Source organism: Rhincodon typus, chromosome 7 (assembly GCF_021869965.1).
Source record: "Rhincodon typus isolate 14 chromosome 7, sRhiTyp1.1, whole genome shotgun sequence".
Classification (NCBI taxonomy): domain Eukaryota; kingdom Metazoa; phylum Chordata; class Chondrichthyes; order Orectolobiformes; family Rhincodontidae; genus Rhincodon; species Rhincodon typus.
In genome coordinates, this window is record NC_063338.1 from 5,699,126 (window position 1) to 5,713,512 (window position 14,387).

At 43.6% G+C, this 14,387-nt stretch overlaps 1 protein-coding gene across 1 annotated transcript in view; it reads right to left on the minus strand.

The window, feature by feature from the left end:
- LOC109935679 (nuclear mitotic apparatus protein 1-like) overlaps window positions 1-14,387 on the minus strand; it is a 123,670-nt gene that overhangs the window by 51,133 nt on the left and 58,150 nt on the right. The window contains exon 5 of the mRNA XM_048598681.1: window positions 3,754-3,789. Coding sequence (XP_048454638.1) covers window positions 3,754-3,789 — 36 coding nt within the window. The remainder of the gene's footprint in view (window positions 1-3,753; window positions 3,790-14,387) is intronic.

The following is a 14,387-nucleotide window of genomic DNA, read 5'->3' on the forward strand; positions in this document are numbered from 1 at the left end:
ACCTTGTTGTCTCGGATTCTCCAGCATCTGCAGTTCCTACTATCTCTCCTTCTAGATGGAAGTGGTTTTGGGTATGGAGGGTGTTGATAAGGACCTTTGGTGAATTTTTGCAGTGCATCTTGCAGATAGTACACATGCTGCTACTGAGCATCAGTGGTGGGGGAAGTGGGTGCTTGTAGATTTAGTGCCAATCAAGTGGGCTGCTTTGTCCTGAATGGTGTCAAGCTTCTGAAGTGTTGTTGGAGCTGCACTCATCCAGGCAAGTGGGGTAATATTCCATCACACTCCTTGTAAATGATGGAAAAGCTTTGGGGAATCAGGAAGTCAGTTACTCGCATCTGACCTGCCCTTGATGCGACTGTGTTTATGTGGTGAGTTCAGTTGAGTTTCTGGTCAATGATAACCCCCAGGATGTTGATCGTGGGGGAATCAGTGATAGAAACACCATTGAATGTCAAGGGCCACTGGTTACATTGTCTGTTATTGGAGCTGGTCATCACTTGGCATTTGTGTGGTGTAAATGTTACTTGCTACTTATCAGCCCAAGCCTGGATCTTGTCCGATTTTGTTACACTTGAACATGGACTGCTTCAGTATCTGAGGAGTCGCAAATAGTGCTGAGCATTATGTAATCATTGGCGAGCATCCCACTGCTCACCTTATGATGGAAGGAAGTCATGGATGAAACAGCTAAAGATGGTCTGACATCGAACACTACCCTGAGGAGCTCCTTCAGAGGTGTCCTGGAACGGAGATGACTGACCTCCAATAACCATAACTATCTTCCTATATGCCAGGTTTGACTCCAATCAGCAGAGCATTTGCCCCCAGTACCCACTGATTCCATTTTTGTCAGGATTCCTTGATGCCACTCTTGGTCAAATGCAACCTTGTTGTCAAAGACTGTCACTCTCACCTCATCTCTGGAATACAGTGCTTTTGACCATGTTTGAACCAAAGCCGTAATAATGTCAGGAGATGAGTGGCTCTGGCAAAACCCGACCTGGGTGTCAGTGAGCAGCTTATTGCTGAGCAAGTGCTGCTTGATAGTGTTATTGATGACACCTGCCATCACTTTGCCTATGATCAGAGTAGACTGAAGGGGGTGGTAATTGGCTGTGTTGGATTTGTCCTGCTTTGTGTGTACAGGACATCCCTGGGCAATTTTTCACATTGTTGGGTACATGCTAATGTTGTAACTATACTGGACAAATTTGGCCAAGGGTGCAGAAAGTTCTGGAGCACAAGTCGAAGGTATTATTGCCAGAATGTTGTCACCATCCATAGCCTTTGCAGTATCTAGTGCCTGCAACCATTTCTTGATATCACATTGAGTGAATCAAATTGACTGAAGACTGAATCTGTGATCTTGGGGACTACTAGAGGAGCCCAAGATAGATCATCCATTCGGCACTTATTGCAGAAAATTGCTACGAGTATTTCAGCCTTATCTTTTGTACTGATGTGCTGGGCTCCCCGATCTTTGAAGATGGGTACACTTGTGGAGCCTCCTCCTTCAGTGAGTTGTTTAATCGTCCACCACCGTTCACAATTGGATGTGGCAGGACTGCAGAGCTTAGATCTGATCTGTTCACAGTAGAGTGGCTTAGCTCTATTTATCACTTGTTGCTTATGCTGTTTGGCATGCAATTAGTCCTATTTGGGAGCATCACCAGGATGACACCTTATTTTTAGGTATGCCATTGCTGCTCCTGGCATCCCTCTTGCACTGTCCATTGAACCCTGGCTTGATGCTGACATGGGAGGGCCATATGGAAAATGATTCCTGACTGATGAGCATAAAATAGACAAAATGCTTGAAGGTAAAACAAGGTTCTAAATGGTCTGGCAAGATTAAAAGTAGATAAATCTCCAGGGCCAGACGAAATGTATCCCAGATTGTTTATCAAGGTAAGGGACGAAATAGCAGGGGCATTTGCAATAATTTTCAATTCCTGTCTGGCCACAGAGGACTAGAGGACATCCACTGTATTGTCATTATTCAAGAAGGATGCAAGGGATAAACCAGGAAACTATAAGCCAGTCATTCTAACCTCAATGGGAGGGAAACTATTGGAAGAAACTCTGAGGGACAGAATTAATCTGCATTTGGAGAAGCAAGGATTTAGCAAGAACAGTCAGCATGGTTTTGTTAAGTGGAGGACATGTCTCACCAACTTGACGGAATTTTTTGAAGAGGTGACATGTCGTATAGATGAGAGCAGTGCTTTTGATGCAATCTGCTAGGACTTTAGCAAGGCTTTTGATAATATCCCGCATGAGGGATTGATGGCAAATGGTAAGACCCTGTGGGATCCAAGGAAATTTGGCAAATTGGATCCACAATTAGCTGTGTGGCAGGAAGCAAAGAGTGATGGTTGAGGGGTATTTCTCTAAACGGAAGCTAGTGTCTAGTGGAGCCCTTACTGTTGTGGTTTATACAAATGATTTAGACATGAAGGTAGGAGAGTTGATAAGTAAGTTTTCAGATGATACAAACATGTGTGGTTTGGTAAATAACGAGGAAGAGAGCCTTAGACTGCAAGAGGATATAGACGAGCTGGTCAGATGGGCTGATAGTGGCAAATCAAAATGTTTGGTGATGGACTTGGGCAGGACAAACAACGCAAGTGAATACATGATGAACGGTAGCACACTGGAAAGCACCAAGGATCAAAGGGACCTTGGTGTGCAAGTACACCGGTTCCTAAAGGTATCAGGACAGGTGGATAAAGTGGCTAAGCATATGGGATACTTGCATTTATTCATCGAGGCATAAATTTTTGGAGTAGGGAGATTATGTTGGAACTGTATAAAACATTGGTTAGGCTACAGCTTGTGTGCAGTTCTGAAACCCGAATCATAGAAGGGATGTGATAGCATTGGTGATAGTGACTGGAGGCTTACAAGGCTATTGCCTGAACTGGAGTGTTTCAATTACGGAGGTTGGACAGACTGACGTTTTCCTTAGAGCAGAGGAGATTGAGAGGGGACATGACTGAGATGTATAAAAGTATGAGGGACATAGATAGGATAGACAGGAATAAACTATTCAGAGTTAATGCTTCGGGTCCGGTGACCCTTCCTCAGAACTGGTTCCGAGGAAGGATCACTGGAACCGAAACGTTAACTGTGTTTTTTCTTTCACAGATGTTGCCAGACCTGCTGAGCTTTTCCAGCAACTTTGTTTTTGTTCCTGATTTACAGCATCCGCAGTTCTTTTTTTTTTATTTAAGAGTAAACTATTCCCCTCAATGGAAGGATCAATAACCAGGGGGCAAAGATTTACTTTAAATGGCAGAAGATTTGGAGATAGGAGGAAATACTTTTTCACCCAGAAGTGGTGAGAATCTGGACATTTGGGTGGTAGAGGCAGAGATCCTTATAACATCAAGAAGTGTTTAACTGTGCACTTGCAATGCCAAGGCATACAAGACTCTGGGCCAAGTGCTGGAAAATGGATTAGAATAGTTGGCTGTTTGCTTTTGACCATTGTGGATGTGATTGGCTAAACATCCTTGAGATTTCAGTCTCAGCACCCGAATAAAAGCATGGAACTGTCAGATAGCTTGTCATTCAGCTGTCTGGGGTATTCTGGTGTTATCGAGCAGCCTTTCAATCCCAACAGAATTGCAAGTGATCTGTGTGGAGACTGTGATTATAAGTGAATGGTTCCTGAAGTCTAGGGGATGACAGACACACAAGGGCAGTAATCTTTACCGCTCCATTAGTTGCTTGTGGGGAGGTACGTACCTTCTCTGTAAAATCCTTCTCCAGCCTTTCCTCCACCTACATAGGAAAGAGAGAAAGAGAAAGTAGTATCCGAACTGTCATTCCTTTCTCAAGTGCCAAGTGAGGATAACACAACAAGGATCAGTGCACCTGGAATTGTATCCAGTGAGAGCCGGTAGCTACTGGTTGACATCAGCCAGTTAGAATGACTGGCCGTGAGAGAATAAACCAGTGTCAATCACTATCTGTGGAACAGACCTCAGTTCTGTGAGGCTGTCAGAAGCACAAAACACTGCAAATATAACTCTGAATTTATATGCAATGTGGCCACTGATACTAAGGAACATATGCTTTCAAAACAAATAAGTAAATATAATTCATGCTTATTTTATATATATACATAATATATATAAAATTCAATTATGCCCACCACTGGTGACAGACCTGTATTCATCAATATTGTATTCCTGTGGTATACAGTGATCTGCCCCCACCAGTACCGTACCCAGTGTTAGACAATGGCATTCTGTCTCCACCAATACTATATCCAAGTGACAGACTGTCCACACCAGTTCTAAATCCTGTCGTTGTACAGTGACAGACCCATACCCATCTGTACCGTACCCCAGTATTATACAAGATCAGACCTGTCCCCACCAGTCATCTACTCCAGGATAATATGGCAACATTCTTGTCCCCAACATTATTAGACCAGTAAAATACATTGGCAGATCTGTCCCCACCAGTACACTATCCCAGTGTTATACAATGCAGATCTGACACCACCGGCACTGCACCCGTTTTATAAGTACAGTCCCAAACCCACCAGTAGTGCATCCATGACGTACAGTGACAGAACTGTAACCACCAGTGCTCTCCCCCAATGTATAGTTATATAGTTATATATTACAATTATATATTACTGATGTATACCAGTCAATACTGTACCCATATTTGATTGCACAGCCCTGTATCTACCAGTACTGTACCCTTGTTATGCAGCGATATACCTGTGTTAGTCAGTATTGTATATCAATATTATTGTGTGACAGATCCATACCACCAGTACTGTACCCCAGTATTAGACAGTGTACAACCTGCCCCACCAGTACTGTACCTGTGTTATATTGTGACAGACCTATTTCCACCTGTACTGCACCCCAGGGAGGAAAAAGGTTAGGAGGGAGAGGAAGGGGGGCAATGGGGCAGTGAGGAAGGTCTCGTATGGGAGATGAATGGGGAGCAAGAGGAAGAAGACGGAATAAAGTGACAAGCAGGAGAGTGAAAAACCAGGAATGCTGGTTTTGCATTCAAAAGCAGTACAGAACAAGCTACGAGTTCCTCACCACTGGACTGGCACGAGCTGAGCTCGCACGAGATGATGTACGGGAGCCAGAGCCAAGAAAGCAGTTATGTTCTGAAAGCTTGATGAGCGAAGAAAGGGAGAGAGATAGAGAAAGTGTACATTAGACAAATGGTACAAATATGTTATTGAGTTTACAGCATGCAATGTCCTTCAATCATTGTTACTTTAATGAAGAGAGCTTCATAACGCAATGTCTTGAAGCCAGCTCTCCCTGGACCCTCTTCACCATAAACCTGCTGCTCTCTTGGGACCCAATTTTGGATTGGCCTGACCCCAGCAGGAAAGCCAGGTGAGCTGTGTATGTGATAGCTTGGGTATTGTGGTCCTGGGCAGCAAACATAAACAAGCCTGACCTGGACCCAACCAGAGCCCAAAGTGAGGCTCCAGCCTCTTCAATAACCATTAACAACACCTTTGTTGGCAGAGAGATTTAGGGACAGAATTCAACAACCGAGGGTCCAAGCAACTGAAAACACAGCCATCAGTGATGGGGTGATTAAAATCTAGGTTCTACAAGAATTGCCTGAGCACACAGCTGTCGGACAACTGGATGGCTGGACAAGGTTACAGAGATGGGGAGGGGTGAGGACACAGGTAAAATTTGAAGCAGACACTCCACTGCTCCTGTCGTACTGGTGACTGTCCAGTCTTGGTTGTTTGACAATGCTTTGCACTGTCACTGGTGAGGGGTGGGGATCAGATTCACGAGAATCTAGGGCACTCATACCAATGAAGCAAACTCCCAAGTCAGAACTGGGTTTCTGCTGTGCAGATTAACTAGCCTGGCTTCAGGAGTACACTGACACCATGTTAGGAACTGATCTTCCAAGAGACAGTGACTGTGAGAGGGGACTGGTTGAGGGAAAAACAGAGACTGGGCCTTACTGCGTGAGAGCTGGAGCTACTGTACCGGCGGCTGCAACTCCCATCGTAGGCAGACACCTAGAAGAATGAAATGAGAGAGAAGAGAGATAAAGCCAAGAAATACACCAGCACAGGGAACTAACCTGGCACGTCAAAGACATTGTTTAATAGCATTGTAACCAGGCAGAGTCTGATCAGAGAGAAAGACTGAAGACAGAGGCAGGGAGAGAGTGTATACAAACCAGGTTACTACGTGCATGACACTCATCAAATGCAAGGAGACGAATCATTAACTCTTTGGTTGAGAGAAAGGTTAATTTTTTTTATTCACTCGTGGGATGTGGACATCGCTGGCTGGCCAGCATTTATTCCCACCTCTAGTTACCTTTGAAAAAGTGGTGGTGAGCTGCCTTCTTAAACAGCTGCAGTCCATGTGCTGTAGGTTGACCCACAGTGCCCCTAGGGAGGGAATTCCAGGAATTTTGATTCAGTGACAGTGAAGGAACAGTGAAATATTTCCAAATCAGGATGGTGAGTGGCCACCTGAATTTGCAGGTGGTGGTGTTCCCATGTATCTGGTGTTCTTGTCCTTTTAGATGGATTTGGTTGTGTCTAAGGAGCCTTGGTGAATTTCTGCAGTGCATCTTGTAGATCGTATACATTGCCACTACTGAGCGTCGGGAGGAAGTGGATGCTTGTGCATGTGGTGCCAATCACAATATTTTCCAAATGATGAGAAGCTAGGAACTGCAAAGAAACAAAAAGTACATGGAAGGACTGATAAAATACTTATGTTTAGAATTAAAAGAGTGAATGTTAACACTTCCGTTGTATCACATTGGTCAGATTCAGTTTGGACTGCTGTGTTTAGTTCTGAGGACCTCAGGAAGGTCATGCAGTGCAGATTCATACTATTATCATGTCACTGAAAGGGTTAAGCTACTGAAGACATCATTAACTCAACCTTTTTGTGTTCGAGTACAAAAGAATGAGCCAAGAGCAAATTAATATATGTAAAATATTGAAATGATGTGATAGAATAAATCTGTAATAACTATTTCCTCTGTTGGGTAAGTCTTAAAATTAGGGCAATAATTTTAGAATTCAAGCAAGGATATTTGAGGGGAATCAGGATTCAATTCTTAATAGAAAGAACAGTGAAAATCAGTGGCTGTCCTAAAAAGCTGTGGATCCTGGAGGACAATTGGTGCTTTCAAGATTGAGACAGCTCAATTTTAGTAGGGCATAGCTATCAAGGGTTAAGGATCAAAGAAAGATGGGGATACAAATGAGCTGCATTCAAATTGGCTGATGGATTAAGGCTTGAATAGCCAAGTGACCTAAATATGCTGTTACGTAAACAAACCCATTTATTAATCGTAACAAAGGTCTGCCATCAGTCCCGGGAGAGTCCAAGTCCCAGACTTTCATTAACCTTTGCAATCCCTCTTTTTACACCAAGCTCCCCACCCTTTTTCCATGCCTTTTTTTCTTGAGGCAGTACCAAGATGCAGCTTATACACCTGAACACATCCTGCAGCTGTCTGTGTCAGGTGGTCATTGTGTCACTGTCATATATCATTCAAATGCAAATGAAGTTCTCTTTCAGGATATAGGAGTACAGGTAATTTGAGATCTGACATCTGGCTTGTATGGCATATGGTAAACAAAAGTAATTTTGTATGTATGCTTCCCAAGATTCTCTACCATGGGTCAGATTCTGTGTCTATTGTGACTGACTGATGTAAACTAACTGTTTTGATTGCTCAATAATTCCATTCTTGGTGTCTCATGCAACTCTTCTTCCCAGACAGTTTCTCGAGATGAAGTGCATGACTTGCTTCCTCTCCAATTCTGGGAGTTTCGAGTTGGCGATCAACTCCAGTGCATGGTCTACAGACTCTGCCAGATGTGGGCAGCTTTTGTTTGAATGGTCAGGTAGAAGAAGTATCTGGAGGTTTCTGCATTTCTCTAACACCTTGACCTCACTTCTGTGTATTCCCAGTGATGTCTCTCCAGTGTGTTCAATGCCTTCCTGAGTATTTGGTTTGGGAACAGTTTGGTGTCAGACATACTGAGGATCTGGGTCTGAATGATTAACACCTCTGAGCACACTGCCTTGGGAGAGGACATTACTGGTGGATCACCTTTTGTGCTACCAGATTTGGAGTGTTTTGCAAAGGCAACAATGCTGGCATTTCTCCAGTGCTTTATGTGCCTAGCATAGGTCATCCAAGTGACTGAAATACATAGGAGCACAAGGGATCACTGCTGCATGGTAAACAATGCCCTCACGCTCAGCTTTGAGATCCAGATCCTCAAATACACTTTCCATCAGTCTCTTAAAGGCTGATCTGGCATGTGGGAGATGGTGTTAAATTTTACCTAGGTCTCCCTTCATTAAAAAGAACCTTTCAAACTATTGGAAATGGTTCAGAGTTTTGAAGATCTAACTTTTGGTCTTAACCGTTTGGGGAATGGGGGTTTTGTGGGGGAGTGGGGGGGAGGAAGGTGGTTGTCCTGTGGGAGCTGGCTGGGAATTACCTTACCTTTCCTGATGTTTAATGAAAGGCTAATTTTCGCATATGCTTCGGTGGAAAGATTAATAATGGCCTAGAGCTCAGTTTCTGAATGAGTACATGTGGAATTATCATTGGCATACTGAAGCTCAATGATTGAGGTTGGAATAAACTTGGTTTTGGATTGATGGTGGTGCACGTTGAACAGTTTCTGTCTGTTCTGTTAATCATATCCATGCCTGTAGATAATTTGCTGTAGGTGATCTATAGTACTGCTGAGAGAAAGATGGAGAAAAGGATTCTTGCAATGAGTTTTCACTAAGATGGTGATGGTTCCATTCATGAGTATCATATGCCATCATGAGCAGGAGGAGAACCATCATAAATTTCTGAGGTACCCAAATTAGGATGGGTACTCCATAAGCCTTCATGATTGTCATTCAGCAAGGATATGAATCTATAGAAGGGTGTGATCGGCAAGGAAGCTGAAAGAAAAGCAAACTGCAATAGAATCCTCCTCTTCATGAAATGTTTAGAACAACATCTTTTCAAGACCAACACTCTAGTCTGCCAGCAAGACCACTACTTAGAAGGACAAGGGCAACAAAAACATGGGAACACCAGCTCCTGCAAGTTTCCCTCCAAGCCACTCACCATCCTGACTTCGAAATATATTGCCATTCTTTTAGTGGTTTCCTTCACCAGGTCAGAATCCTGGAGCTCCCTCCTTATGGGCTTGTAGGTTTACTTATACTGAATAGACTTTATGTGCCGGTTACCACTGTCTTCTCAAAGGCAATTAGAGATGAGCAATAACAGCCATATCCCATGAATGAATTAATAAAAATGTTGTGAGGAGCCTTAAGGGGACATAGATAGGCGGATTATGATGTGAAACTATGAGAAAATGTTATATTGTCCATTTTGGTGGGTAAGATTAAAAAAGTATTATTTAAATGATCAGACATTACAGAGCTCCAAGATGCAGAAGAATCTGGGTGCCCTCGTGCATGATTTGCGAAAGGTTAATGTGCAGGTACAGTAAGTAATTGAAAAAGCTAATATAATATTATCATTTATTGTGAAGTGAATGGAGTACAAAGTCGGGAGGTGGTCTCTTAATTATACAGGGGCACAACTAGAGTACTTGTACCAGTATTGATTTCCTTATTTAAGGAAGGATGTAAAACTGCATCGGAAGCAGTTCAGAGGAGGTTCACTGGTCTACCTGGAGTGGGCGGATTGTCTTTTGAGGAAAATTTGGTCAGGCTAGATTTGTATCTGGAGGAGTTGGTGGACAACACCAAAACTGGTGACATAGCAGACAGTGAAGAAGATTTTTGAAGATTACAAAGGGATCTTGATCAAATGGGTCAATGAGCTGAAAAAGGCATATGGAAATCAATTTGGATAAATGCGAGGTATTATATCTTGGTATAACAAACAGGGGCAGGACTCACGTAATTAATGGTAGGGCCCTGGATAGAACTGTAGAACAGAAGGACCTAGGGGTTCAGATACATAATTCTTTGAAGCTTGTGTCACATATAGACAGGATGGTTAAAAAGATGTTTAGCACGCTTGCCTTCATTGCTCAATCCAGGGACGATAGTATTAAGCTAGAGAGGGTTCAGAAGAGATTTACCAGGATGTGGCTGGGTATGGAATGTTTAAGTTCTAAAGTAAGGCTGGATAAGCTGGGACGTTTTTCACTGGAGCATAGGAGGTTGAGAGGTGACCTTGTAGTGGTTTATAAAATCATGAGGGGTATAATAGGGTTAAATGGTAAAGTGGTTAATGGGGGATTACAAGACTAGGGACATTTTTTAGGGTGAGAGGAGAGAGATTTAAAAAAGACATGAGGCAGATATTTTTACAGAGGGTGATTCGCATGTGGAATGAACCTTCTGAGGTAGCGGTGGATGCAGGCACAGTTAGAATGTTTAAAAGACACTTGGATAAGTACATGACTAGGAAAGGTTTGGAGGGTAATGGGGCCAAGAGCAGGCAGGTGGGACTAGTTTAGTTTGGGGTAACGTTTGGCTCGGACTGGTTGGAACAAGGAGTCTGTTTCTGTGCTGACTCTACGACCAAGAGGCAATTTGATTGAAACACATAAGACCCTGAATCGCCTTGAGAGGATGGATGTGGACAGAATGTTTTCTCTCATGGGAGATTCTAAAACTAGAGAGTCACTGTTTGAAAAAATAAGGAGTTGCCATTTAAGACGACGATGAGCGTAGTTCTTTTTGCAGAGGTTTAAGTATCTTTTGAATGTTCGTCTTCAAAAAGGCAGTGGAAGCAGTCTTTAAATATTTTTAAGACAGTGGGGATGGATTAAGTAAGGGGGTGAAAGGCTTATCAGCATTAGGTGGAAATATGGAATAATCAGATCCGCCACAATTTTATTAAATGTCACAGCAATGTAAAGGGGCCAAGTAGCCCACTCCTAATTCATGTATTCATATGCATGTATTATCTCGGCTCCATTCAGGAAAGGAAACAAAGATTACATGGAACCATAGAGAGAAGCAGTCATAACAATATACACACAATGACAAACACTGGGACACGTAGATACACGGAGGTAGGCATGAATGCTGACAAAAACTCTCACGACAAAACAAAGAAATGGCAGCAGAGAAACAGACCCGAGTTCCATTCTGCGATGCCGTATGGGATTTGGAGCTGGGTCCAGTGCTGTACAGAGGGAGGTCAGAGTAGCAGCTTCCCTGAGAAAGGAGAAACATACCCAGACTTTAGCGAATGGAGCAAAAGGAGCATGGTGAGGGTGAAAAAGAGAAAAGAAATAATGTGTAAGATTTGGGAGATGGGTGCAGGGAAGGGTTCGAGGGAGGAGAGAATGGGGTGTGCTTGAGAGAATGGAGGCAAGTACGAGGGAAAGGGAATGGAAGGGACGGAGGCTCTAAGCAGGGAGGGCCAGGAATGTGGGCTGCCAAGGTGGGGAGTTGCGAGAATCAGGAGAGACAGGGGCTGAGAGGGGTGCAAGGAGTGTGGGAGCATTGGGGACATTGGGAGCAATGAGGTGTGCAGGAAGGAGGGGGTTTGCTGGGCAACCTGAGGGGATAATGGGCAATGGAAGGGGTGCGGGAAGGTAATAATGAAAGATAGAGGGAGGTCAGGAGAAGGGGATGACAGTGAAAGTGCTAATGGAAGTGATGGAACACCGCAACACAAGTGGTTTTCATGTGAACCAGGAGAGGATTTGTATGAGTATCACAATTGTTCCCCACACAAGGAGCATGGCAGGAGAATAAAATTACACAAACCGCTGTCTCCTTCCTGCGCCACTGCTTTGCTGATCTCAAATTGTCGTCACTGTACCAGGAGCTCTGTGTGATCCCAGTGAGTGGGAGAAACATAACAAAACATACCATACAGTTCAAGCTGCAGTGACCGTATGACCAACAGAATACTGTATTGATTGTCAAGATTCTCATACACATGCACACCCACACACAAATAGGCAGTACTAACCCTACTGGGCTGTTTACTAGGCCCAGATCCACATGACAGCTCATCAAAGCCATTTGCCTGTCAGGAGAGAAGAACAGTCCATAAGGATCAGTTGAGGCACAGGGCAGAATGTTGCATTAACTTGGCTTTGATTGGCCTTATCTTGTCTCGGTTGAGTCCAAGTCCACTGGGACTTCGCCAAATTGTAACAAGCTAACATATTTGCAAGAGCTCACAGTACAAATACAAGGAAGAACACACCATCAGTCAGCCTCCGATGTGAAGAGCCAAATGTCAAGTTTACCAAGACATTGAACTTAAACCACCCCATACACCTGTAGACCTCCCACACAATCTCAGGGCCCTGACTCACTCCAATGAGGCTCCTCCTATGTCAATGGAGAGCCCTTATCCATGGGGCAAAAGCATGACACCCAATCATTGAATGCTGTGGCTTAGAAGGAAGCCATTCAACCCACCGTCTCTCTGCTAGCTCTTTGGTAGCACTGTCCGATTAGTTCACACTCCCTGTAGCCCTACACATTTTGTCTTTGCAAGTATTTACCCTAATTAGAAGTGTCAAAATTCAAAAGGGCTGTGGACGGAATATGTAAAGAGGAGTCGTTCCCTTTGGTGGAGAACCAGAGGACACCAATTTTAAACTGATTTGCCGAAGAACTGGGAACAACATGAAAATAAACCATATTGTTTAGAATCTGGAATACACTGCCTGACGGTGCAATGGAAGAAGGTTCAATCATAGCTTTCAAAAGAGAATTGGATTAAAGGGAAAACTAAAAATTTGCAGGACTATGGTATTAGAGTAGGTAAATAGATGTAGCTGCATTGCTACTGCAGACAGCCAGCACATTGAATGTAAACAATCTACGATTCTACCATTCTTTGCCAATTACTGTCAATCTGTCTCTCTGATCACTGGGTCAAAGTCCTGGAACTCCCAACCTAACAGCACTGTGAGTGCACTGCAATGCCTCAAAAAGGCAACTCGTGATTAACTTCTCAATAGAAATCAGGAATGGATATCAAATGTTGGCCTAACCAGCGCTAATCACAACTTGTGACAGAATGCAAAAAGAATCTTTGTCCAGCAGAAATAGTTTCTTTATTCCACGAAAACACTTCATAATTTTGAACACCTTGATTGTGATCTATTGTTTAACACTTCCCTGCTTTGGGGGTAGCCACAGTTACTCCGGACTCTGTAACTGAAATAAGGTCCCCTACACTCTCTTGAAGGCTAAAGTGTTGTGCCAGGAATTAGACATGATTTGTCATGTGGGGCCTGACTCGCAAGTTTAGTGTCCTTGCTTTTGTTCTCTCTGCTTCTATATATAAACCCAAGGAGCCTGTCAACTTGTCCTTGCCACCTTGAAAGACTTATGTCTGGCCGGAGAGGCAAAACGCTCCCACTGAACTCACCATGCCTTCTCTTTAAATACAGACTCTCCCAATGCTATAATAAATAGCGTCACCACAGTGACCAGATTTAGGTTTTTCAGGTCAGCAAGGTCCAGCTAGGCTGAGACTGAGAACTGTTCCCATGGCACAATGCACTGTCGCAGCCACTCTATTTTTAAACAAGACTTACTTATTATTAGCTCTGCTCAAAATAGATCTTTTCATCAAGTGAGGAATTCGCAGGCTGAATTCCCACTGTCTCTTGGTATCTGTGGGGATCTCAGCACCTTTCAGGCAGACAGTAAATGTAGTTTCAGATTGTGCCGCATGGAGACAAAATCCAGCACAAAGAGGCGAGATTAAAGTCTCCTTTGTCGGTAATGAGTGATGGGAGCTTGTGTCATCTCAAACAATACTCAGATGTGACTCTAGAAAATGCACCAAGTAGGCAGTAACTCAGTACTCCCACAGCTGACACATCGCCAACTCAATGAAAAAATACAGCATCACAGTATTAAGACACAGAGGGAGATTTCTGAGCTAGGGATTTGAACAGGGGAAGCTTAACTCTGATCTAACCCCATGCTGACCCTGGAAATGTTTGGTGTGGACAGTCTAGAGGCTATTTTACTTTGTATTTAATCCCATGGGAAACCTGCCTTGGGAGTGCTTGCAGAGGGGGTTTTAATGTACTTGGTCCACAGGCATAAATCTTCGCTCAGTTGTGAAGCATAGAGCGAGGAACATTGCCAACACGGCACATCTGAGTCGAGTGGAAGTGTTTCAGATAATCAGACTTGCCTCCTGTATAGTAGGGAGGTGGGAGAAGCAGCAGTAAGAGGATGCAGAAACAGTGCAGAGGCAGGGCTAAGAGAGTTGGGTGTGGAAACAGGCTGTTTGAAAGACCCTCCTTGGTGTTCAAGAAATTGTATGGAAAAGAATAAAACAGCTCTCTAGTCCTCATCCCTAATACCCTCTTGTTCTCCACAGATTCTCCATGGCCCTCATTT